General features: G+C 46.8%; 1 protein-coding gene across 6 annotated transcripts in view; it reads right to left on the bottom strand.

Moving 5' to 3' along the window:
* Positions 1–26512, bottom strand: part of LOC140391931 (protein furry homolog) — a 790380-nt gene that overhangs the window by 80305 nt on the left and 683563 nt on the right. For all 6 annotated transcript variants that reach the window (XM_072476991.1, XM_072476992.1, XM_072476988.1 and 3 more), the window contains 3 exons: positions 17701–17901; positions 11879–12040; positions 4482–4630 (listed from right to left, as the gene is read on the bottom strand). In XM_072476991.1, coding sequence (XP_072333092.1) covers positions 4482–4630; positions 11879–12040; positions 17701–17901 — 512 coding nt within the window. The remainder of the gene's footprint in view (positions 1–4481; positions 4631–11878; positions 12041–17700; positions 17902–26512) is intronic.

Raw genomic sequence — 26512 nt, 5'->3', positions numbered from 1 at the left:
CGGGACACAATCCTCTATCCTCATTGCCATTACCGTGGCCAGAATCTTAACGTCTACATTTAGGAGGGAAATAGGTCTATAGGACCCGCATTGCAGCGGGTCTTTTTCCTTCTTTAGGAGAAGCGATATCGTTGCCTCCGACATAGTCGGGGGCAGCTGTCCCCTTTCCTTCGCCTCATTAAAGGTTCTCATCAGTATCGGGGCAAGCAAGTCCACATATTTCCTATAAAATTCGACTGGAAATCCATCCGGTCCCGGAGCCTTCCCCGCCTGCATACTCCTAATTCCTTTCACTACTTCCTCTATCTCGATCTGTGCTCCCAGTCCCACCCTCTCCTGCTCCTCCACCTTAGGACATTCCAACCGGTCCAGGAAGCACATCATTCTCTCCTTCCCATCCGGGGGCCGAGCTTCGTATAATCTTTTATAGAATGCCTTGAACACTCCATTCACTCTCTCCGCTCCCCGCTCTATCTCTCCTTCCTCATCCCTCACTCCCCCTATTTCCCTCGCTGCTCCCCTTTTCCTCAATTGATGGGCCAGCAACCTGCTCGCCTTCTCCCCATACTCATACTGTACACCCTGTGCCTTCCTCCACTGTGCTTCTGCAGTACCCGTTGTCAGCAAGTCAAATTCTACGTGTAACCTTTGCCTTTCCCTGTACAGTCCCTCCTCCGGTGCCTCCGCATATTGCCTGTCCACCCTCAGAAGTTCTTGCAGCAACCGCTCCTGTTCCCTACTCTCCTGCTTTCCTTTATGTGTCCTTATTGATATCAACTCCCCTCTAACCACTGCCTTCAGCGCCTCCCAGACCACTCCCACCTGGACCTCCCCGTTATCATTGAGTTCCAAGTATTTTTCAATGCACCCCCTCACCCTTAGACACACCCCTTCATCTGCCATTAGTCCCATGTCCATTCTCCAGGGTGGACGCCCTTCTGTTTCCTCCCCTATCTCCAAGTCTACCCAATGTGGAGCGTGATCCGAAATGGCTATAGCCGTATACTCCGTCCCCCTCACCTTCGGGATCAACGCCCTTCCCAAGACAAAAAAGTCTATTCGCGAATAAACTTTGTGGACATAGGAGGAAAACGAAAACTCCTTACTCCTAGGTCTGCTAAATCTCCACGGGTCTACTCCTCCCATCTGCTCCATAAAATCTTTAAGCACCTTGGCTGCAGCCGGCCTCCTTCCAGTCCTGGATCTCGACCTGTCCAGCCCTGGCTCCAGCACCGTATTAAAATCTCCCCCCATTACCAACTTTCCCACCTCTAGGTTCGGGATGCGTCCTAGCATGCGCCTCATAAAATTGGCATCATCCCAGTTCGGGGCATATACGTTTACCAAGACCTCCCCCCTGTAATTTGCCACTCACCATCACGTATCTGCCCCCGCTATCCGCCACTATGGTCTTTGCCTCAAACATAACCCGCTTCCCCACTAGTATAGCCACCCCCCTGTTTTTCGCATCTAGCCCCGAATGAAACACCTGCCCCACCCATCCTTTGCGTAGTCTAACCTGGTCTATAAGTTTCAAGTGCGTCTCTTGTAACATAACCACGTCTGCCTTAAGTTTCTTAAGGTGTTTGAGTACTCGTGCCCTCTTTATCGGCCAGTTCAGCCCTCTCACATTCCACGTGATCAACCGGGTTGGGGGGCTTTTTACCCCCCCCCATGTCGATTAGCCATCCCCTTTTTCCAGCTCCTCACCCGGTTCCCACGCAGCTGTGTCCCCCCCAGGCGGCGCCCCCCCCCCCGCCCACCCCACCCCATTCCGGCTCCCCCCTCTCCTCAGCAGCAGCAACCCAGTAACTCCCCCCTCCCACCCCCCCGCTAGATCCCCCACTAGCGTAGTTACACCCCCCATGTTGCTCCCAGAAGTCAGCAAACTCTGGTCGACCTCGGCTTCCCCCGTGACCTCGGCTCGCACCGTGCGACGCCCCCTCCTTCCTGCTTCCCTATTCCCGCCATGATTATCATAGCGCGGGAACAAAGCCCGTGCTTCCCTTTTGGCCCCGCCCCCCATGGCCAACGGCCCATCTCCTCCACCTCCCTTCCTCCCTCCACCACCACCTGTGGAAGAGAGAAAAGTTACCGCATCGCAGGATTAATAACATAAAACTCATCTTTCCCCCCCTTTTTCCCCCCTCTTCGCCCCATACTCGCCCCACCACTTTGTTTCAAACGTTCTTTTTTGGTAACCCGCTTATTCCAGTTTTTCTTCCACAATAAAAGTCCACACCTCATCCGCCGTCTCAAAGTAGTGGTGCCTCCCTTGATATGTGACCCACAGTCTTGCCGGTTGTAGCATTCCAAATTTTATCTTCTTTCTGTGAAGCACCGCCTTGGCCCGATTAAAGCTCGCCCTCCTTCTCGCCACCTCCGCACTCCAGTCTTGATATACGCGGATCACCGCGTTCTCCCACCTACTGCTCCGAGTTTTCTTTGCCCATCTAAGGACCATCTCTTTGTCCTTAAAACGGAGGAATCTCACCACTATGGCTCTAGGAATTTCTCCTGCTCTCGGTCCTCGCGCCATCACTCGGTATGCTCCCTCCACCTCCAGCGGACCCGCCGGGGCCTCCGCTCCCATTAACGAGTGCAGCATCGTGCTCACATATGCCCCGACGTCTGCTCCTTCTGCACCTTCAGGAAGACCAAGAATCCTTAAATTATTCCTCCTCGCGTTATTCTCCAGCACCTCCAATCTTTCCACACATCGTTTATGGTGTGCCTCGTGCATCTCCGTCTTCACCACCAGGCCCTGTATATCGTCCTCGTTCTCGGCAGCCTTTGCCTTCACGACCCGAAGATCCCGCTCCTGGGTCTTTTGCTCATCCTTTAGCCCTTCGATCGCCTGTAATATCGGGGCCAACAGCTCCTTCTTCATCTCCTTTTTAAGCTCTTCCACGCAGCGTTTCAAAAACTCGTGTTGTTCAGGGCCCCATATTAAACTGCCACCTTCCGACGCCATCTTGGTTTTTGCTTGCCTTCCTTGCCGCTGCTCCAAAGGATCCACCGCAATCCGGCCACTTTCCTCTCCTTTTTCCATCTGTATCCAGGGGGGATTCCCTTCTGGTTTACCGCACAGTGCTTTTAGCCGTTAAAATTGCCGTTGGGGCTCTTATTAAGAGCCCAAAAGTCCGTTCCACCGGGAGCTGCCGAAACGTGCGACTTAGCTGGTCATCGCCGCACCCGGAAGTCCGGAATCATTTTGTTTCTGTACACCAAGGAGAGGGAAACTGGTTTTATCTTCAGATGCTTAAGGGCAGAAGGACTTCCTGTTGGCATAGGGATCGGTAGTGGAGTACTGGGTTCAGGGACAGAGGCAGAATTCCTGTCAGCGTAGACCCTGATTAGTGCAGGTTCCTTCAGAGGAAGAGGCTGTTGGGGCAAAGGGTTGAGATTCTTTTCTGCTTCTTCTGGAATGGCAACCCATTTGAATATATGAGCCGGGATTCTCCAATCCTGCGGCCAAGTTCTGACGCGGCGTGAAAAGTGGCGCGAGCCACTCCTGCGTCAACGGGCCTCACCTGTCAGCTATCCAACCCTTCCTAGGGAACTGGTATGGTGCTGGAGTGGTCTCCGCAGCTCCGGTGCCTGAACGCCTGAGTTTGCGCAAGAGTGCCGCAGTCGGCGCAAGATCGTGTATGCGCGCCACGGCCGGCGCGAGTTCGCGCATGCGCGTAGGTTCCCGTCTCCACGCCGGCCCCCGGGCAATATGGCAGAGCCCTACAGGGGCCCGACGTGGAGGAACATAGGCCCCCACGGAAATAGCCTGCCTGCCGATCGGTAGGCCCCGATCGCGGGCCAGGCCATTGTGGAGGCACCCCTCCTGGGGTCGGATCCCCCCGCCCCCCCCCCCCCCCCACCAGGATGGCCCCCGCAGACAGAACTCTGAGGTCCCGCCGTGTGGGACCATACATAACCCACGCCGGCAGGGCTTGGCCGTACCCGGCGGGCACTCGACCCGTCGAATCGCTGGGGAGGGCCGCTTTCAACAGCTCTCGACCGGCGCGGCGGTGATCCCGTGGGCGCCCGAAAATCGGCGGAGGAGAATCGGCGAGCTGGCGTCGGGGCGGCATTGTGTGTTTCTCGCGCCCCCCCCTCCCCCCCACCCCGGCGATTCTCCGACCCGGCATGGGGTCGGAGAATCCTGGCCATGAAGTCTAGTATTGCTTGATTAGTTAATTAATTGATTGAGAAGTGTATTGTTGATTATTTTGCTTATGTTCAATAAACTTTTGTATTATTTGCTAATCAATGTCTGAATCTTTGTCTGATGGTTCTATCTCCGTTGAACCACGTCAGTTTTAAAAGGGTTAATTTGGGATCCAGTAATTAGGCTGCATGCAACTAAATTAAATCAAGTCTAAATATTAAACTTCCTTCTTTTAAACCTATATAATGTTGGCAAATTATCTACATTAACAATAATCTTAAACACAAATGTATTGAAGACAATGTGAAGTTTAACTCACCTTGAAAGCCCTGACTGATCAACATCTCCATCACCCTTTTCTTCTGGTTCTGTTATCTCAAGGCTGAAGCTATCATTGCCCTCAAGAGCTGATGGAAGCTCACTTGTGGATCCAGAAAGTTCATCATCCTCAGTCATGAATTCAATGTCCTAAGAATTAGGAACATACATGATTGTATGTGATGCCAAGTGAACGGTAGAATTCAACATTATACAGACATTCAACATCATTAATATGTTATCATTAATTTTCTTTAGAAAATTCAAACAAATTATCGATCATTTTAAACCTGTAAATTCTGCAGTACCAGTAAATAATAATACATGAATAACGCACGTCTATCAAAGTCTCTCCTCTACATAATGGGATTTGAACTTAGCTTCAAATTCCTGGACTTCGCTTGACATCAAGATGACACTTCTGTTCTGGACTACATTCGCTATAACGTAAGTCTCAACTTTTGTGTTTAATCTGCTGCTCTTCTGAGATATTTATTTATTTTTGGAAAATATTTTTATTTGTTTTTTAACACTTTATACATAAAAAAAAATGTAAAACAACAAGAACAACAACCCCCCCCCCCCACTCTACCAACCAACACCAACCAACCAAGATCAGCGATGCAGTGCTGAAAAATGAACCCCAAAATTTCTCAGCTTCGGGCAGGACCAGAACCTACGTACATGGTTGGCCGGACCTCACCCACACCACGCACAAGTGTCCTCTACCCCCTCAAACAACTGGCTCATTCTCGACCTCATCTGTTGCGTCCTGTGCACCACCTTTAACTGTATAACCCCAGCCTCGCACACGAGGTTGAAGCATTCACCATCGCAACACCTCACACCACAAACCCATCCCCAAAGCCACCCCCAGCTCCTCCTCCCACTTGGCCTTAACTCCCTCCAGCGACACCATATCTTCCTTCAAAATCCACCTATAAATCGCCGAGATGAACCCCTTCCAGCCCTATCACCGATAACACCCCCTCCAGCGAGGAGGGAGGAGTCACTGGAAACGTTGGGAAAACCTTCCTTGCAAAGTTCTGCGCCTGCATATACCTAAAAGCCTGCCCCCGCAGAATCCCAAACTTCTCTGCCAACTACTCCAAACTCGCAAACTGCCCTTCCAAAAATAGGTCCTTAGTTTCCATCACCCCCCCTTCCCCCCACTTCTCCCACTCCCAAAGCATAGTGTCCAGACTCGATGGCTCAAACACATGACTCTCTCGAACCAGCATCAACTTCGACCCCACCACCGACTTAAAAAGCTGCCGAAGTTGCCTCCATAGCTTCAACGTGGCTACGAAGCTGGACTACCTAAGTATTTCCCTGGGGCAAATGGGAGCGGCATCATCGGCAGCGCCCGCAACCCGACGCCCTACAAGAGCCTGCCTCCGTTCTCACTCACGTTGCCTCCGGCTCCCTATTTCAGCCCTGCACCTTCTCGGCATTCGCCGTCCAATAGTAACACATCAGATTCGGTATAGCCAAATCCCCCATCTGTTGCTCTCTCTGAAGTACTGTCTTCCGAATCCTCACCACCTCACCCACCCATACAAATGACAAAATCAACCGTTCTTCTGCAATATTTAAAGTTACTTTGATCAGTTTACTGTCCTTCATCCACCATTATCTTAGTTCAGATTGACATGTTGATGTTTCTAAGTTGTTAAGCTGGTGTCCTGTGTACTCCATTTCTATGTTTAGAGAAGGCCAGGAAATGACGGTCAGCCTCGACCGAAATGATGTAAACTAAAAAACTGACCTCGAGCAGGATGATAAACCACTCTTGACAGTTTGGATACTTGGCCTATATCCACTGGTCAAAAGGGTTGGAATAGGTGATTGACAAAGAGTAAAGCAACCAGCCCGCCAAAAAAGAGTATATTAACAGGTGCATCAGCACAAGGGGGGAGGTACTGGAGGCGCTTGTGAGGTGACAGTGCTCATTGGGCAGCTGTCTTCTTCAGATGTAAGATGAACCAGAGGAAGATACAGGGAAGAGTTTCCAAATGCTTTGACCAAAGAGCAGAATGCTGTTATCACAGCTACTGAGATCAACACATTTGTACCAACTGCCCGATTGTCCTCTGGGATCAGTACACTGCTCTCAACTGATGTTATGGGTCATGCACTTCTTCTATCTAACTAGTTCTGAATAAACCATCTTAAAATTACTCTGACTCAGCACGGTGGCGCAGTGGTTAGCACTGCTGCATCACGGCGCCGAGGTCTCAGATTCGATCCCGGCTCTGCGTCACTGTCCGTGTGGAGTTTGCACCTTCTCCCCGTGTTTGCGTGGGTTTCGCCCCCACAACCCAAAGATGTGCAGGGTAGGTGGATTGGCCACGCTTAAAATGCCCCTTAATTGGAAAAAAATTATAATTGGGTACTCCAAATTAATTTTATAAAAGTTACTCTGACTTGCCGACTGGCTATTTAGATATCTATTGAGCCTTGTGCAAGGGTCAATAATTATTTTTTGTCAAGCTGACATTTTTTGGAAATAGGTCAGCTTTGTTTACTAATAGGTTATGTGACAGGATTAAGTAATGACCTCAGAGTAAAGACTAGGTAGCAGTGACCACAACATGATTGAATTTTACATCTACTTTGACAGGGAGAACAACAGGTCTAAGAATAGTATTTTAAACTTAAATAAGGGCAACCATGTGGGCATGCAAGCTGAGCTTGGTGAAGTGAACGGGGGTACTAGGCCAGGGGATAGATAAATAAAGAAGCTGTGACAGATATTTAAGGGGATAATTCAGAATACTCAGAATAAGTATATTCCTCCTGCAAAGAAAAATTCCAAATGAGAAGTCACTATCTATGTTTAACTAAAGTTAAGGAATGATCAAACTGAAGGAAAAAACATGTAACTGCGTAAAGATAGTGGCAGATCAGATGATTGGTCAGAATATAAAGAATGGTCTTCTTTGGCAATCGCTCGCTAATGAGTTGATTGTCCACCTAAGAAACCTTGTGTCATTGGTCATGGGTTCTGTGGGTCCTTGCGTGGTGGAGAATGACGAAAATGTTAATCAGGAAAAAGAAATTAGAATAGGAGGACGCTAGCTAGGAATGTAAAGAGTAAATTCAAAACTAAATGCTTCGGTCTTCAGAAAGGAAGACATGAATAATGTACCGGAAGTTCTGAGAAGCACAAGTTTTAGTGAGGAGCTGAAGGAAATTAGTATTAGTAAAGAAATGGTTTTGGGGAAATTAATGGTATTGAAGGCGGACAAGTCTCCAGAGCCTAATAATCGGCATCCCAGGGTCCTGAAGGAAGTGGCCCTAGAAATGGTAGATCCATTGGTGGCCATTTTCCAAAATTCTTTGGACTCTGGAATGGTTCCTCCAGATTGGAAGGTAGCGAATGTAACTCCGCTATTCATAAAGTGAGGGAGAGGGAAAACAGGGGACTATAGATCAATGAGCCTAATGTCAGTAGTAGGGAAGTTGCTGGAGTCCATTATCAGGGATTTCATTGCATAGCATTCGGATAGCAGTGGTATAATCAGAAAAAGTCAGCATGGATTTACAAAAGGAAAATCATGCTTGACAAATCCACTAGAATTCTTTGAAGATGTAACTAGTAGAGTTGACCAGGGAGAACACGGTGGATGTGGTTTATTTAGACTTCCAGAAGGCTGTTGACAAGGTCTCACATTGCAGATTAATATATAAAGTTAAAGCTCATGGGATTACAGGTAGTGTCTTGAGATGGATAAAAAGCAGGTTAGCAGACAGGAAGCAAAAAGTTGGAATAAATAGGTCTTTTGCTGATTAGCAGGCAGTGACTAATGGGGTACCGCAGGGATCTGTGCTAGGATCCCAACTGTTCACACTATATATGAATGATTTGGACGCAGAAACTAAGGGCGAAATTCTCCTCCCCACGCTGGGTGGGAGAATTGCCGGGGCGCCATGCGAGTCCCGCCAAGCCGCCCCGGCACCCGCACGCGATTCTCCCAACCCCCCAAACCGGCGCGGCGAGAATCACGGCTGGCCGCTCGGAGAATCGCCGCACGCCGTTTGTAACGGGCGAGCGGCGATTCTCCGGCCCAGATGGGTCGAGCGGCCTGCCCAACACAGGTTCCCACCGGCGCCGTCCACACCTGGTCACTGCCGGCGGGAACATCGCGGGAACGCTGGGGGGGGCGGCCTGTAGGGGGGGACGGGGACTCAAAAGGGGTCTGGCCCGCGATTTGAGTATAGGAATAGAGGTGGTTTACGGAAATTGTATAGGGCATTGGTGAGGCCTCGTGTGTTGTGTGCAGTTTTGGTGTCCTTATCTGAGGAAGGATGTTTTTGCTATAGAGGGAGTGCACTGAAGGTTTACCAGGCTGATTCCAGGGATGGCAGGACTGTCATATGAGGAGAGACTAAATTGGTTAGGATTGTATTCACTGGAGTTTAGAAGAGTGAGAGGGAATCTCATAGAAACTTACAAAATTCTAACAGGATTCGACAGGGTAGATTCTGAAGGAATGTTCCCGATGGTCGGAGAGTCCAGAACTAGGGGTCACAGTTTGAGGATAAGGGGTAAATCTTTTAGGACTGAGGTGAGGAGAAATTTCTTCACCAAGAGAGTGGTGAATCTGTGGAATTCGCACACATTGAGCGTTGTTGAGGTTAAAACGTTGTGTAATTTTGAGAAGGAATTAGATTTAGCTCTTGGGTTTAAAGGGATCAGCCATGATTATTAGGAAGTGAGAATGGGTAAATAATAAGGCAACAGCGATGCAATGAACAGATACTTTGCTTCTATATTCACTATAGAGCATACAAGAAACACTCCTGTAATAGCTGTAAATCGGGAAGTGGAGGTGAGAGAGGAATCTGGTTAAATTCCAATTACTAGGAAAGCAGTATTGAGCAAAATGATGGAGCTGCGGGCTGGCAGGTCCAGGTGGACTTCATCCTAGGGTCTTAAAAGAGGTGGCTAATGAGATAGTAGATACGTCAGTGTTAATTTTCCAGAATTCGTTAGATTCTGGAAAGGTTCTATCAGACTGGAAAGTAGCAAATATAACCTCTCTATTCAAGAAGATTGGCTGTGGCTGGCAGAAAACAGAGAGTGTACATAAATTGGTCTTTGTCTGATTGGCAGCATGTGATGAGTGAAGTGTGCGCTGAGGCCTCAAATTTTTACAAATTACATCGAAGACTTAGATGAGGGGAGCCAAGGCATGGTAGCTAAATTTGAAGATGGCACAAAAATAGGTAGTAAAATATTTTGTGAAGACAGACAGAGTTTGCCGATGGATATAGATAGGTTGAGACTGAGTGGGCAAAAATCTGGTAGATAGAGTACAATGTGGGAAAGTGTGAAGTTGTTCACGTAGAGTATAATGTGGGAAAGTGTGAAGTTGTTCACTTCGTAAGAATAAAAAAAGCAGAGTATTAATTGAATGGGGAATGACTGCAGAATGCTGAGATGCAGATGGATTTAGGTGTTCTTGTGCAGGAGTCTCAAAAAATTAGCATGCTGGTGCAGCATGTAATCAAGAATGCTATTCTTTATTACAAGAGGAGTATTTAGAAGTGAGTGGTGACTTGATTGAAGAGTATAATATCATGAACGGTATTGACAAGGTGGACGTTGAAAGGATGTTTCCTCGTGTGGGTAAGTCCAGAACTAGGGGGCACCGTTTTAAAATTAGGGATCGCCCTTATAAGATACAATGAGGCGAACTTTTTTCTCTCAGAAGATTGTGAGACTTTGGAACTCTTTCTCAGATGAAGGTGGAAACAGGATCACTGGATATCTTTAAGGCAGAATTAGATAGATTCTTGTTAGGCAAGGGAATCAAACATTATCGGGGTAGATGGGAATGTGGAACTCAACAGAAACATGATCTTATTAAATGGTAGACAGGTTTGAGGGACCAAATGGCCTGCTTCATTTCATATTTTGTCTGTCTGTTCCTATTGCTGTCATCCCATATTAGAAATGGGAGAGTAATTAATGTCTGGGAGAAAATAAATCGACAGGTATTAGTAAAAATATAAAATACACAAATGAAATGGGATTGAATCTGAACAATTATTTGGAATGAGTTATGTTTAAGTTTTACTTGTTTGTTTACAGGCCTCTTTGCTGATTGTTGTTTACATTTATTGCACTGTCACTCCTTTGCTGCCTGTAAAGTTACTTAATATCTGGCTACATCTTTGGAAAGTTCATTTCCAATGATATGTACAAAAGACAGAAGGCTGATTTAATGTTGGCAACAGGATTTTCACCCAGGCCTGGTGATTCATCCCCTTTCAAAAATGCTCAGCCCCTTAATAACTCCTCTCTCACTATGTTTATCCTATCCAATATCTCACAGTATTTCCCACTCCTCACTTATAAGCTTCAATTTCCTGTACCATGCAGTTCAGTCCTGGTTGTGTTTCCAGAGTTTTGCTTTAATGCAGCATTAAGTGCTTAGTGACAATAAGGGGCCAATCTTTACCAGCACCTGTTTCTGACAGCAGTTAGATTTCCTATTGGGTGGATGAGCACCTCAATTTTAACAACATGGTAGCAGAAAGCAGAACAGAACCCCAATAATCTAAGAGAATATTTAGAAAATGTCAAAAAACAACAACCTGCTATTTATGTAGGATGTATGAATAAGAAATAATGGAAATTAACTCTAAAATACACAGATTTAAGTACAATTTTATATGGTTATAGTTTAATTCCTAACAGTGTAAATTAAAAGTAACTTAGAATTTTAAAAATGCTTCAAACAGTCTGCTTTTATCTTGGAACTATATTTTTCCTTAAATAATTATTTTTACTATACATCTTAATTAAACACTTAGAAATTAGAGTGTATTTCTCACCCACCTTCATGTCAGCAACAGCAACAGTGTCCTTCTTGGACTGCTGATTGTATCCACTTGTGTGTGAAATACCATGGGTAAATTTTGAAGAGCTGCAGTGTAATATTTTGGCTGGATACCAGCAAGTATGGACTTAGGGCAATAAAGTATTCTCCAAGGCACCAAAGTATTATAGTAAACATGCAGATATCAACCACTTTGATATGAGCATATGGTTAACAGAATAAAGAATAGCCTCAACCCATTCAGAACTTTTCATGATTGTAGCAGCTTTGCAAAATCAAGTTTTGTAGCAAAATAAATTAGTATAAATTAGCAGGCAGTTTTCAATAATTATATTCTTAAAGTGCAAACTCCTTAATAATCCCTGACAACTGCCAAGAAAATTGAGCAAAAGGTTGCAAAAACATGCATATCCATACATTACCAAGCCACCATAATCAAAGACTACACACACCATTTACTCCCAAAATTATTATAAATGCAGAGAATAAATCTGGAAATACTTAGTTATCATGAACGTTCATTGACATGCCACCAAAGCTCCTTCACCTTTGATCTCCCAGGCACCTGCTGGTTTGTTTCATCAGCCAAAGAGATCTCCAAGCTAGGGGTCCTTGTGTTTGCTGAAAGTGGATCTGCGGAGGCTGTATCACCTGAAGTTGAGAGTGAATCCATATGACTTGTGTCTTCAGTAGGTAAAAAATTCATTATCTATGGAACACAAATTTAACAAGAGTATCAGTAATGCCATTTTAAATGATCATGTTTAACATTTAATTCAGTTTTGGTTATAACCCAGGTATATATAAAGTTTAATGAAGTACTGCAGCATATTGTACAGTATAATTTGAAGACCCTTGAGTAAATAAATGGAAGTCATCAAACAGAAAAATATAATTTTTGACATTAAAAAGTCAGTAAGCATTTGATGAATTTTTTACATAAATGACTTGATGAAGGGACCGAAGGGATAAGTAGGAAAATAAATTGTGAAGTTAATTAAAAAAATAAATCTTTATAGTCTATACCGCAGCTACAAGACTAGGTCAGAAGCTAGGCATTCTGCAGTGAGCAACTCAGCTTCCGACTCCCCAAAGACTTAATCAACAAGGCATAAAGTGAGGAATGTCATGGAATACTTCCTACTTATTCTGGATTAGTACAATTCAGAATAATAATCTTTATTATTGTCACAAGTAGGCTTACATTAACACTGCAATGAAGTTACTGTGAAAAGCCCCTAGTCGCCACATTCCAGCACCTGTTCGGGTACACAGAGGGAGAATTCAGAATGTTCAATTCACCTTACAGCCTGTCTTTCGGGACCTGTGGGAGGAAACCGGAGCACCCTGAAGAAACCCACGCAGACACAGGGAGAACGTGCAGACTCCACTCAGACAGTGACCCAAGCCAATAATCGAACCTGGGACCCTGGCGCTGTGTAGCATCAGTGCTAACCACTGTGCTACCATGCTGCCCGGTGAGTGGGCAAAGACCTCGCAAATGGAATGTATTGTGGGAAAATGTAAAAATGTCCATTTTGGCAGGACGATTAAAAAAAGCATATTATCTAAACAGTGACTAATTGCAGAGCTCCGAGAAGGAGAGGGATTTAGGTGCCCTAGTGCGTGAATTCCAAAAAGATAAAATGCAGGTTCTGCAAATAAGCCAAAAAAAGTTATTGTTTACTGCAAGGGGAATAGAATACAAAAGTAGTGAGGTTATGCTTCAGTTATACAGGGCATTGGTGAGATCACATCTGGAGTACTGTCTCCTTATTCCGTGTACAGTATTAGTCTCCTTATCTAAAGATGGATGTAAATGCATTAGAAGCAGTTCGGAGAACGTTTCCTAGATAATAATAATAATCACTTACTGTCACAAGTAGGCTTCAATGAAGTTACTGTGAAAAGCCCCTAGTTGCCATATTCCGGCGCCTGTTCAGGGAGGCTGGTACGGGAATTGAACCCGTGCTGCTGCCTTGTTCTGCATTACAAGCCAGCTATTTAGCCCAGTGTGCTAAACCAGCCCCTACATGGAATAGGTGGATTGTCTTATGAGGAAAGGTTGGACAGGCTAGGCTTGTATCCACTGAAGTTTAGAAGAGTAAGAGATGACTTGATTGAAACATATAAAATCCTGAGGGGTCTTGACAGGGTGGGTGCAGAAAGGATGTTTCCTCTTGGGGGAACTAGAACTAGGGGTCACTGTTCTAAAGTAAGTGGTCATCCATCTAAGACAGAGGTTTTTCTCTCAGAGGGTCATGCGTCTTTGGAACTCACTTTATCAAAAGGCAGTGGAAGCAGAGTCTTTCAATATTTTTAAGACAGATAGGCAAATTTTTGTTAAGCAACAGGGTGAAAGGTTACAGGAGCTATGTGGGATTGCAGAGCTAATGTTATAATCAGATTGACCATGATTTTATGGTGGCAACAGGTGGGGAAAAGTAGCAGTGAAGCCTCCTGCCTTAATGGCTGCTTTCTCTGTTGTACCAGGAGGAACTTTGAAAAAATAAATCCAAGGGGTGTGTCCCACGACGTCACTCTGAGTCTGCCCCACGAACAACTTAGTTTCTTAAAGATCGGGTGACATTTTTAAAGGCTGCCCATACAAAAAAGTAAAAATAGAACATTGCTCCCAGCACCCCCTCCCCGATACTGACCACCACCTTCTCCCCACTGAGCAATGCACTTAGCTGAGCTCCTCTGGCGGGTCTGCCCGCGAGGCGCACAACATGGGAGACCAGTTGTACTTCACGTCAGTGTGAATGGATAATGTAATGGGTGGATGGGATAGGATTATCAGGTGTAGAGGCCTGATAACTAGATTTATATTTCTCCTAATGGGATTCCCAATGTCCAATTGCATGAGCAGGGATGATCGTGATGGGACTTCCTGACGACGCATAATGTGATTTGAGCATCTCATGAGATTTTGCACTCCCGCTGCCATCACGCACGATGCAAACGGCAGCACAAAGTCCCAGTGCTAATAACATCAATCACATTGTGTCTTAACTTTCTATATTCCAGGCAATTAAAGGCAACTAATTTAATTTTTCCTCATAATGTAACACTTTGGAGTCTGGTACTATTCTGGTGAAATCTGCACTGCAAACCTTCCAATGGCCAATAAAGGTGTGCTGTCCAGAACTGTACTCAATACTCTGGATGTGGTTGAACAAGTTCTTTGTATAATTGTAGAACAATTTGCTCCCCTTTATATCCTAGACATCTAGATATAAAGCTAACTATTAGTTTTTTAATTACCATTTTTGTACTTGACCATTACATTTTCGTGATCTGTTTACATGGACCCCAACATCAATTTAGATCTTTACTTTCCTTGTCACCATTTGAAAAATACTTTGATCCCAATCCTTTTTTGGTTCAACATGGATGACCTCACATTTCCCTGTATTGAAATCCATCCACAGTTTTGCCCACACATTAAATTTATCAATGCATCTTTGTAATGTTGTTATTTACTTTGCTTCCAATGTCAGTTATGTTGCTCTCTGTACCGTGTTATCCAAGTCATTAATAAATATAGCGAATAGCGAGGCACCAGAGAAAACCGTTGTCACTGTTAATTCCAATAATTGTATATGGTGGAAGAATGAGCCTTAACCTAATCTTTTACTTCAAGCAGCTTTATTCTTGAGCTCAGCAAAGTGACCAACTCTTTCAATACCTTCCATCCCACTGTTACAGCTGTGCCCATTTGTAGGTAAACTAATGCTCATCACTTGTCTTTAACAATGCAATTGGTTTAATAAGGTAATTGTTATACAATGTAATTGCTGATACATTGATGGTCACATTCCTTTAATTTGAGTACACATCTATTAATCTGGTGAATAATTTGGCTTAAATTCCATTTAGTTTTATTTTTTAACATTTTTTGACTTAATATAGATATTGTGCAACAGTAAAAGCTATTTTATTGGGTGCTGGTGGGGTTTAAACCATACTATAACTGGATCATCTGCAGAAACAACTATTATTGAGGTACTTTCTTAATTTGACCAAGGCCTGACACCACACAGAGGCGAGTAAACAAGGCTAATTCACTTATCCATTTCTCCCACCAGGAATTATAAAAACAATTTCACCTATGTGAAGCAGAACATGGTATAAGGTATATCAAAATGATTGACATTTGAATTACAGCTCTCCAGGGTATGTAAACTTACTGGGTGAGATTCTTCATTTGGGCGACTATTTTCTCCTGCCGGTGATGAATCGCACGTGATTTGCGCTCCCCGATCGCAGAGTAATTCAGTATCCCTCGCCATGCAAATTAATGCATGGCAAGGAATATGAAGAATTCCCAAGGAAGCCCGCTATTGGGCTGCCAATTTGAGTGGGTGGCCCGATAGCGCAGTTCCGCGGACGGACAGACCCCCACTGCACCGCAAATCAGTTTCTTGCCCCCCCCTCCGGATATTCTGGGTGCCCCCTTCCCCCAAGTATGTAAGTGACCTGATCGACACCTCCAGGGACCCCCTAAATTGGGATCCACCCTCCACAGGGACCCCCTTAAAAGGGAACCCCCCACATGGACCCTTTAATAGGGACACGTCCCACAGGGATCTCCTTAATAGGGAGACCCCTTAATAGGGAGACCCCTTAATAGGGAGACCCCATTAATAGGGAGACCCCATTAATAAGGACAACACCCACATTGTTTACAAACATCTACCACATCAAAGAGAGTTAAGGGAATTCCATTTCCATCTCAGCACTTCATCATCACTCAAACCTGAAGGGGTGTGATTTAAATAAATTTAGAGTATCCAATTAATTTTTTTTTCCAATTTAAGGGGTCAATCCCCAACAACATCTTTGGGTTGTGGGGCGAGACCCAGGCAAACACAGGGAGAACGTGCAAACTGCACACGGACAGTGGCCCAGGGCCAGGATCGAACCTGGGACCACGGCACCCTGAGGCAGCAGTGCTAAGGGGTGGGCTCTATTTTGGGGGTCTCACTTGTTAGGGGGTCTTGTGGGTGTTCCTTTATTTAGGGGTCCTTGTGTGGGGGTCCTTTTTGTTAAGGGGCCCTGGGGAGGGGGTGCCCCCAGTTATGGGGTCTCAGTGGGGGGGTTCCTTTAGTTATGGGGTCTGAGTGGGAGGTCCCTTTAGTTTGGATGTTTTTGGGGGTCCCCAGTTAAGGTGTCTAGGATGGACTATGGGGGCAACTCCCTTAAGGAGTTACCCCCTTGGTCCACTGCACGGTCCTCCACATCAGGCTCACGTTTGGTGAGACCTGTTTTAAATCCTATTTACGTCATTCCCAGTCTGGAGAATCAGGCAGGGCCAGAGAATACAGTGCCCGGGCTGCTAAGTGGATGCAAGTGGGTCATTAAGACCCATTAGCATCCTCCCGCTGGTGCGTGGGTGTGAACCTTGATCCCGCTGCGGTAGAGGGCGGGTGGGTGGGAGGGCGGAGCGGAGCATTGTGGTTAGTTTGGCACTTAGTATGAACCTCAATTTCGGCCGGATGCTCAATTCTCCGCCCGGTCGCGATTTGCAATCCTGGTGTCGAGGGGTGGAGAATTTAGTCTACTGTATGATTTTCTTATACTTTTTCATTTACATTAAGGAATTTGGAAGAAAAAAATCTGGAATTTAAGCATGTACTTTAAACAGGGGATTATTGCTGCATCTTGGCTTTTATCATAAGTGGAAAATATAGTGCAGAACCCATATAAAACAAAGTATTAATTTTGAGCATAAGTTTGTAAAATTACTCTTATTAATACTGCTAAAATGGGTGATGAGTTCATAACAGTCAAAAATAGCAGTTTCACAATATATAAACAGAACTGTTACAAGCATTGCGATGTTGGAAAATAAGTATGGTTCAACAAAACATGGTACTAGAATGACCCTCACTTCTGAGTGTTTTAAGTGTGAAAATGTTAACGATTTTTTGTACAAAGAAATTAAACATCATGAACTGATCGGTGTGGGTGTGATGCAATTGGACTGTTGAGTACATTCTCCATTTCAGTTCCTCATTGAATACTTTGTTTATTAATGCAATAAATCAATTATAAGACATTTAATTTTTAAGCGAAGCTACAAAGAGAAATATTCTATTTGCCTGTTTGTTTATTTTCTTGGCAGATGTTCATGTGTGGTGTGTGAAGATCTAGTAGGGGAACAGGAGAAAATAACTTCAAAAAGAAAAATTGTACTTCAACCTGAAATATATATTTAATTTTAGAATCCACTTTAACTGGTTTCCACTAATTTTGTGTTGTAGGCTTTGATGGAAGATGCGACCAAATGATAATCTCTGCTGTATAATTTATTTTTTAGTTCTTTTCAAAATTTGCAGGATATATTATAAAGCATTGACATACTAGTTGCGATCGTGTCAAAATCTGACTTGCTGTAAGTGCCTCCTCTTCAGAGGACTCGTCTGAATCCTCATGGTTAGTTTTATTTAGACTGGGTGTACTTCCTGAAAGCTGGCTCTCCTCCAGAAGCTGCATATCTCCCTTGTCTAGACTGTCAAGGGAACGCCTCCGTACTCCCCAATTGAACGTATCCATACTCTCACCCTGAAAGAAAAGTGCAACATTACTCTCAAAAAATAGAAGTAGTCATTAGATCGTAAAGTACAATGTTTAATCAATAAATGTTTGTACAAAACCAATAGGTGAGTCTGTAAAACTTTAATTCAGAATACAAATCCAGATACTGGTAAACCTTTGCTGGTTCTTCTAAAACATTTTTTCCCATAGGTAATAATTGGTACTAACTTATTTTACTTGCTGCTAGTAACCATTTTTGGGCAGCCAGATCACCCTTTTCACCAATAATTGGAACTGAGATCTATTGCTCGGACTTGAGGAGATGTGCAAGTAGGTAAATGGTTTGGTGGAAGTACTATTGATTCACATATTGACATTGGAGGTTAATATCCTATGGAAATGGAAATTTTTGACATTGTGTAAATAAATCAGGAGATACAAAAGACAAATAAGAAAGGCAATATTACAATAATCATGGGGAACCTTGTTGAAAATGAGGAGAATAGAGACTTCTGGCTGTGGCTATGCCTAGGTAGATCGCACGTTCGGCAGCTACCGCAGGGAACGGACTTTTGGGCTCTTCAGAGGGGCCCCAATGGCAATTGTTCGACGGCTTCCAGTGTGGGAAGGTGGCAGCAAGGTCCCCCCAACATTATATGGATTGGACCAGGAGTGGAGCGGTTAAAAAAGTGCTAGGGAGGAAAAGCAAGATGGTGGCAGGTGGAGACCAAGCAGTGTGGGCACAGTGGTCGCAGGAGCAGCAGGAGTTTCTTAAACGCTGCTTTGAGGAACTGAGAACAGAAATGCTGGCGCCAATGAAGGCGGCGATTGAGAAGCTTGTGGAGACCCAGAAGGCCCAAGGGGCGACGATCCGGGAGGTGCGGCAAAAAGCCTCGGAGAACAAGGACGAGATCTTGGGCCTGGCGGTGAAGGTGGAGGTGCACGAGGCGCTGCACAAGAGGTGGGCAGAAAAATTCGAGGACCTGGAGAATAGGTCGAGGAGGAAGAATCTTCAAATTCTGGGTCTCCCTGAAGGAGTGGAGGGGCCCGATGCCGGGGCATGTATGAGCACGATGCTCAATTCGCTGATGGGCGCGGGAGCTTTCCCGAGGCCCCTGGAGCTGGATGGGGCTCATCGGGTCCTGGCAAGGAGACCCAAAGCCAACCAGCCGCCAAGGGCTGTAGTGGTGAGGTTCCACCGCTTTATGGACAGAGAGTGTGTCCTGAGATGGGCCAAAAAAGAGCGGAGCAGCAGGTGGGAGAACACGGAGATCCAGATTTACCAGGACTGGAGTGCGGAGGTGGCTAAGAAGAGGGCTGGTTTCAACCGGGCTAAGGCGGTGCTCCATCGGAAGGGGGTGAAGATCGGGATGCTGCAGCCAGCGCGATTGTGGGTCACGTTCCAAGATTGGCACCACTATTTTGAAACGCCTGGTGAGGCATGGAACTTTATACAGACTGAAAAGTTGGATTCAAATTGTTTACTGCGTTAGGGGAATGTTCTTTTTGTTTGAGTGCTGGGTGGGGATGGGTGAATGGATTTGATGTGGGGGCTGTGGGAGAGTGTGGGCGTTGGTGCTGGAGGGGCAGGGCCCCACGGAGGAAGAGAGGGGGTGGAGGCCCGGGGATGGGGAGTTGGGGTAAGGCCGCAAAAAGGAGCTGCGCCAGAGGGGGCGGTGCCAGCTCAGGAAAGCATGGGCTTTTTCCCTCGTTACGGAAGGATGAGGGGGGGGGGCGGTGCTGGAGAGGAGCGCACACTGACTGCCAAGGGGTGGGGGGGTTCTCACACTGGGGGGTCGATGGAATGGCGGGAGAGGCCGGGGTCAGCAGGAGTCAGCTGACTTACGGGAGTGTCATGGGGGGAGCAAAATGGCTAGATGAGGATCTAGCGGGGGGGAGGGAACTGGGTTGCTGCTGCATTGGCCAAAGGGGAGCCGGAAGTAGGAGAGGTAATCGGGGCAGGGGTCCGCCGCCTGGGGGACTGGAGGGTCCGGGAGGCGCGGGTACGTGACTGGCCTAGAAAAGGAGATGGATAGTTGGCGGGGGGGGGGGGGGGGGGGGGGGGGGGGGGGGGATCGAGTAGCCCCCCGATCCGGCTGATAACTTGGAATGTGAGGGGCCTGAACGGGCTGGTCAAGAGGGCCCGGGTGTTCGCCCACTTAAAGGGACTGAAGGCAGACGTGGTTATGTTCCAGGAGACACATCTGAAGGTGGCAGATCAGGTTAGGCTGAGAAAGGGATGGGTAGGGCAGGTCTTTCATTCAGGGCTGGATGCGAAGAACAGAGGGGTTGCAATACTGGTGGGGAAGCTGGTGTCGTTCGAGGCACTGAATATTGCAGTTGGTAATGGAGGTCGATATGTGAGGGTGAGTGGTAGGTTGCAGGGGGTGCGGGTGGTACTGGTGAACGTATATGCCCCGAATTGGGATGATGCCAGATTTATGAAACGCATGCTGGGTCAGATTCCGGATCTGGAGGTAGGAAGCTTGATAATGGGGGGGACGGGGGATGACTTCAGTACAGTGCTGGACCCAGCACTGGACCGTTCTAGGTCCAGGACGGGTAAGAGGCCGGCTGCGGCCAAGGTGCTCAGGAGGTTTATGGACCAGATGGGGGAGTGGATCCATGGAGGTTTGCCAGGCCGCTGGCCAGGGAATTTTCCTTCTTTTCCCACGTCCATAGAGCCTACTCCCGGATAGATTTTTTCATTTTGAGTAGGGCGCTAATCCCGAAAGGGAACGGAATATTCGGCCATAGCCATCTCAGACCACGCCCCGCATTGGGTGGAGCTGGAGTTGGGGAAGGAGAGGGACCAGCGCCCGCTGTGGCGCCTTGATGTGGGACTGTTGGCGGGTGAGGGGGTGTGCGGGCGGGTACGGGGGTAATTGAAAGATATTTGGAGGCCAACGACAACGGGGAGGTGCAGGTGGGGGTAGTCTGGGAGGCGTTGAAGGTGGTGGGAAACGCTTTCAGGTACATGCAAGTGAGGGCGTTTGTGAGGCGGCAGGTGAGGGAATTCCCGCTGCTTCCGGCACGTGGGATTCAGGACAGGGTGATTTCGGGTGTATGGGTTGGAGAAGGCAAGGTTTCAGAGATTTACCAGGAGCTGAAGGAAGAGGAGGAGGCCTCGGTGGAGGAGTTAAAGGGCAAGTGGGAGGAGGAGCTTGGGGAGGAGATAGATGAGGGTCTGTGGGCTGATGCCCTGAGTAGGGTTAACTTTTCCTCCTCTTGCGCCAGGCTCAGCCTAATACAGTTCAAAGTTACTCACAGAGCGTATATGACAGGGGCGAGGTTGAGTCGGTTCTTTGGGGTGGAGGATAGATGTGGGAAGTGCTCGGGGTGCCCGGCAAATCACGTCCATATGTTTTTGGTCGTGCCCGGCGCTGGATGGGTTTTGGAGGGGTTTTGCGAGGACTATGTCCAAGGTGGTGAACGCCCGGGTCAAGCCGAGCTGGGGATTGGCATTATTTGGGGTATCGGACGAGCCGTGAGTGCAGGAGGCGAAAGAGGCCGGTATTCTGGCCTTTGCGTCCCTGGTAGCCCGGCGGAGGATTTTGCTACTATGGAAATATGCGAAGCCTCCTAGTGTGGAAGCTTGGATCAATGACATGGCAGGGTTCATCAAGCTGGAGAGGATAAAGTTTGCCTTGCGAGGGTCTGTGCAAGGGTTCCTCAGTGGGTGGCAACCGTTCCTAGACTATCTCGCAGAACGTTAGGAGGTCAGCAGCAGCAGTAGCCCAAGGGCGGGGGAGGGGGGGGGGCGGGGGGTTCTTTTGGGGTGGCGTTTGGGTGAAGGTGGGGGGGGTTTCCCTATTTGTGTTTTTAAAAGTTATATGGGGGGTTATTGTATATGGGGGAAATCCAATGTATAATTTCTGATTGTTGTGTTCTTGTTTCTTTCTTTTTGTTGGGGGGGGGGGCGGTTTATTGAAAATTTGTTGAAAAATTTGAATAAATATATTTAAAAAAAAAAAGAAAATGAGTAGAATAAGAAGATTTTTAAAAAAATCACAGGGGACTTCAATATGTGTGTGGAATGGGATAATCGGGTTGGTAGTGGATCCCATGAAAAGGAATTTGTGGACTGTCTACGTTTTTTGGAGCAGCTTGTACTAGAGCCCACTAGGGAACAGGCAATTCTGGATTTGGTGATGTGTTAACAAGGCAGACCTGATTAGGGAACTTAAGGAAGGAACCCTTAAGGGGCAGTGACCACAATATGATAGAATTTACCCTGCCGTTTGAGAGGGAGAAGCTGGAATCGGATGTAACGATAATAATAATAATCTTTATTATTGTCACAAGTAGGCTTACATTAACACTGCAATGAAGTTAATGTGCTAATCCCCTCATCGCCACATTCAGGTGCCCGTTGGGGTACCCAGAGGAAGAATTCAGAATGTCCAATTCACCTAATAAGCAAGTCTTTCGGGACTTGTGTGAGGAAACCGGAGCGCCTGGAGGAAACCCACGCAGACACGGGGAGAACATGAAGACTCCTCACAGACGGTGACCCAAAAGGGAATCGAACCTGGGACCCTGGCGCTGTGAAGCAACAGTGCTCACAATTGAATAAAGATAACTGCAAAGACATGAGGGAGGAGCTGGCCAGAGTTGATTGGAAGGGGAGCCTAGCCGGTAAGATGGTGGAACAGCAATGGGAAGAATTTTTGGGGGTTATTTGGGAGGTACAACAGAAATTCATTCCAAGGAGGCAAACATGGCTGACAAGGGAAGTCAGGGACAGCATAAAAGAAAAAGAAAAAGCATACAATGTGGTGAGGATTAGTGGGAAGCTAGAGGATTGGGGAGCGTTTAAAAGCAAGCAGAAGACAACTAAAAAGGCAATAAGGAGAAGATGAAATATGAGTGTAAGCTAGCTAATAATATAAAAGAAGATTGCAAGAGGTTTTTCCAATATATAAAAGGTAAGAGAGAGTCAAGAATGGACATTAGACCACTGAAAAATGATGCTGAAAAAGTAGTAATGGGGAACAAAGAAATGGCAGAGGAACTGAATAGGTACTTTGCATCGGTCTTCACAGTGGCAGACACCAGTGGTATACCAGAACTTCAAGCGGGTCAGGGGGCACAGGTGAGTGTAATGGTCAGAAGGTTCAGGGGAAGCTGGATAGATCACTCGGACCAAATGGACTACACCCCAGGGTTCTCAAGTATATAGCTGAGGAGATTGTGGAGACATTGGTGGTGATCTTTCAGGAATCACTGGAGACAGGGAGGGTCCAGAGGACTGGAAAATGGATAATGTAACACCCCTGTTTAAGAAGGAATGGAGGCAGAAGACAGGACATCACAGGCCAGTTAGCCTGACTTTGATCATCATTAAAGATGAAATTGGAAGTGCATGGTAAAATAGGGCTGAATCAGCATGGCTTTGTCAAGGGGAGCGAGGTCATGCCTGACGAACCTGTTGGAATTCTTTGAGGAGGTAAAGAGAAAATTAGACAAAGGAGAGCCAGTGGACGTGATCTATTTGGATTTCCAAAAGGCCTTCGACAAGGTGCCATACAGGATGCTGCTGAACAAGAGCCCATGGTGTTAGGGGTAAGGCACTAACATGGATAGAGGATCGGCTGACTGTCAGAAAACAGAGATTGGGGGATAAAGGTTTTTTTTCAGGATGGTAGCTGGTGACTAGTGGTGCTTGCAGGGTCAGTGTTGGGACCACAACTATTCACGATATATGTTCATGATCTGGAAGAAGGAACTGAGGGCATTGTTGCTAATGGGGAGGCGGAGGCACTCTTCCCGAGAAGATCCTTAACTAAGAGGTCATTAATGGGGAGGGGGTGGCGGAGTGGTATTGCCACTGGACTAGTAAACCAGAGACCCAGAGTAATGCTCTGGGGACCCAGGTTCAAATCCTGCCACTGCAGATGGTGAAATTTGAATTCAATAAAAATCTGGAATTAAAATTCTAATGATGACCATGAAACCATTATTGCTTGTTGTAAAAACCCATCAGGTTCACTAATGTCCTTTAGGGAAGGAAATCTGCCATCCTCCCTGGTCTGGTCTACATGTGACTCCAGACCCACAGAAATGTGATTGCTTTTAACTGTTCCCTCAAGGGCAATTAGGGATGGGCAATAGATTCTGGCAAAAGCCTGTGAGGCCCAAGTCCCACGAACGAATAAAGAAAAGTCTGCAGATGATAAAGATATGTAGAGGGATAGTTAGTGTGGAGGAAGCATGGAGGTTACAGGAGGACTTTGACAGGCTAGAGTGGCAGATGGAATACAATGTGAAAGAGTGTGAGGTTAGGCACTTTGGTAGGAAGAATAGAGACATGGGGCTGGATTCTCTGTTTATTTTTATAAATTTAGAATACCCAATTCATTTTTTCCAATTAAGGGGCAATTTAGCATGGTCAATCCACCTTGCCTGCACATCTTTGGGTTGTGGGGGTGAAACCCACGCAAACAGGGGAGAATGTGCAAACTCCACACGAACAGTGACCCAGAGCCGGGATCGAACCTGGGACCTCGGCGCCGTGAGGCAACAGGACTAACCTACTGCGCCATCGTGCTGCCCTGGATTCTCCGTTTTTGGGACTATGTCCCCAAACCATCGTGGAAACTGTGGTCTTTTACGCCAGGAAAACTGGCGTCAAAAGGCCACAAATTCACCGTTTTGCTGGCAGCTAGCAGGCAGCCGTCACAGAGGTCGCAGCTTTAGCTGCTGATACGACCCCCAGCACTCCCGGGTCAAAGGCCGCGCATGCGCACGGTGGCGGCCTGCAGTGGCCACGCCATGCTCCGTGGTGGTCCGTGGACCTGGACCGGCAAAATAGTGCCCCGCTCCCGCGCCCCGGACCGCCCACACACATTACCCCCAGCCCCGAATGAAGCCCACCCTGCCGGCTGATTGGACTGAGTCCGCAGCCGCCACACGAGGATCCCGGACGGTGGGACCATGAGCGACCCACACGGTCGGGAATCTGGCCAGTTGGGGACGGAGCATCGCGGGGCGGGCCTCAGGCTATGGCCTGAGGCGGTGGGGGGGCGGAGAATTTAAAAAAAGAAATTTCCTTTGGCGCCGGGGAGCGGAGAATCCAGCCCATAGACTATTTTCTAAATGGGGAAAGGCTTCGGAAATCTGAAGCACAAAAGGACTTGGGCATCCTAGTGCAGGATTCTCTTAAGGTTAACGTGCAGGTTCAGTTAGCAATTAGGAAAGCAAATGCAATGTTGGCATTCATTTTGAGAGGGCTAGAATACAAGAGCAGGGATGTACTGCTAAGGCTATATAAGGCACTGGTCAGACCCCATTTGGAATATTGTGAGCACATTTGGGCCCCATATCTAAGGAAGGGTGTTCTGGCCTTGGAGGAGGTATAGTAGTTTCACAAGAATGATCCTCAGAATGAAGGGCTTGTCATGTGAGGAGTGGTTGAGGACTCTGGGTCTGTACTCAATGGAATTTAGAAGGATCGGGGGGATCTTATTGAAACTTACAGAATACTGAGAGGCCTAGATAGAGCGGTCGTGGAGAAGATGTTTCCACTAGTTGGAGAGCCTAGAACCCAAGGGCACAGCCTCAGACTGAAAGGATAATCCTTTAAAACTGAGGAATGGGGAATTTCTTCAGCCACAGGGTGGTGAATCTGTGGAACACATTACTGCAGAAGACCGTGGAGGCCAAGTCATTGAGTGGCTTTAAGACAGAGATTGAAAGGTTCTTGATTAATAAGGGGATCAGGGGTTATGGGGAGAAGGCAGGAGATTTGAGACGAGAAACATATCAGCCATGACTGAAGGCAGAGCAGACCCGATGGATCGAGAATGACCTAATTATGCTCCTATATCATATGGTGTTATCCACGTCTTTTGTTAGCGTGTCCACCATGCTCTGTCTGTTGACATTAGTGCAAAGCCTGAAACATTTCCATGATTGTGGACTGCCAAAAGGATGCTATTTTGATGTTAGGATGCACAGCTTACACACCTGCAATAGGTAGAGCATTCACTGTACTCAACCAGCCCATGCTTGCAAAACTCAGAACATAATGGGTGTGATCCCACCACGATCCCCCCCTCCCCCGTGTTGCGCCCAGTGCACCTCCTGCTATTCTCGGAGAATAGTGGGAGAGCCCCAAACGGAACTTGTGCCGGGCTCCAAATAGGCCGTGATGCACCCGGCCCGCAGCACCGGATGTAATTTGGTTCATGCCCTTGCAGGCCGTGAACGAAACTTGCATATTTAAATGAGTATTTAAACTCATTTAAATATGTATTATATGTACAGGTTTAGTTCCCGGGATTCACCGCCCCTGCTAATGCAGTGCGAGGCTGTCAGGAATCACTACTGGTTTCTAAAAAAGGCAACCAGTCACGATGGCCACGCTGGGATGCTCAGAGGCCATTGAAGACCCTGGGTGGTCGTGAAATGGCCGAGTAGTGCCAACCTGGTTTGTATTACAAATAATTTCTTCAGCAACCTAGGTCTCATGGTTTGGAGGTGTGTGTGCCCCCCCACCCCCCCACACAAATCATCTCTTAATCCATATCTCTTCATTAGTATCCTCCTCAAATTCCAAATGTGTGACCAGTCACCCCTTTTAATCTTTCCTTGTTTGTCTCAGTGTTTGTTCCCCTCACACTGTAGTGACGGTGGT

This window comes from Scyliorhinus torazame, chromosome 15 (genome assembly GCF_047496885.1).
Source record: "Scyliorhinus torazame isolate Kashiwa2021f chromosome 15, sScyTor2.1, whole genome shotgun sequence".
NCBI lineage: Eukaryota > Metazoa > Chordata > Chondrichthyes > Carcharhiniformes > Scyliorhinidae > Scyliorhinus > Scyliorhinus torazame.
Note: the sequence above shows the minus strand (reverse complement) of the source record. Positions and strands in the feature narration are given on the sequence as shown.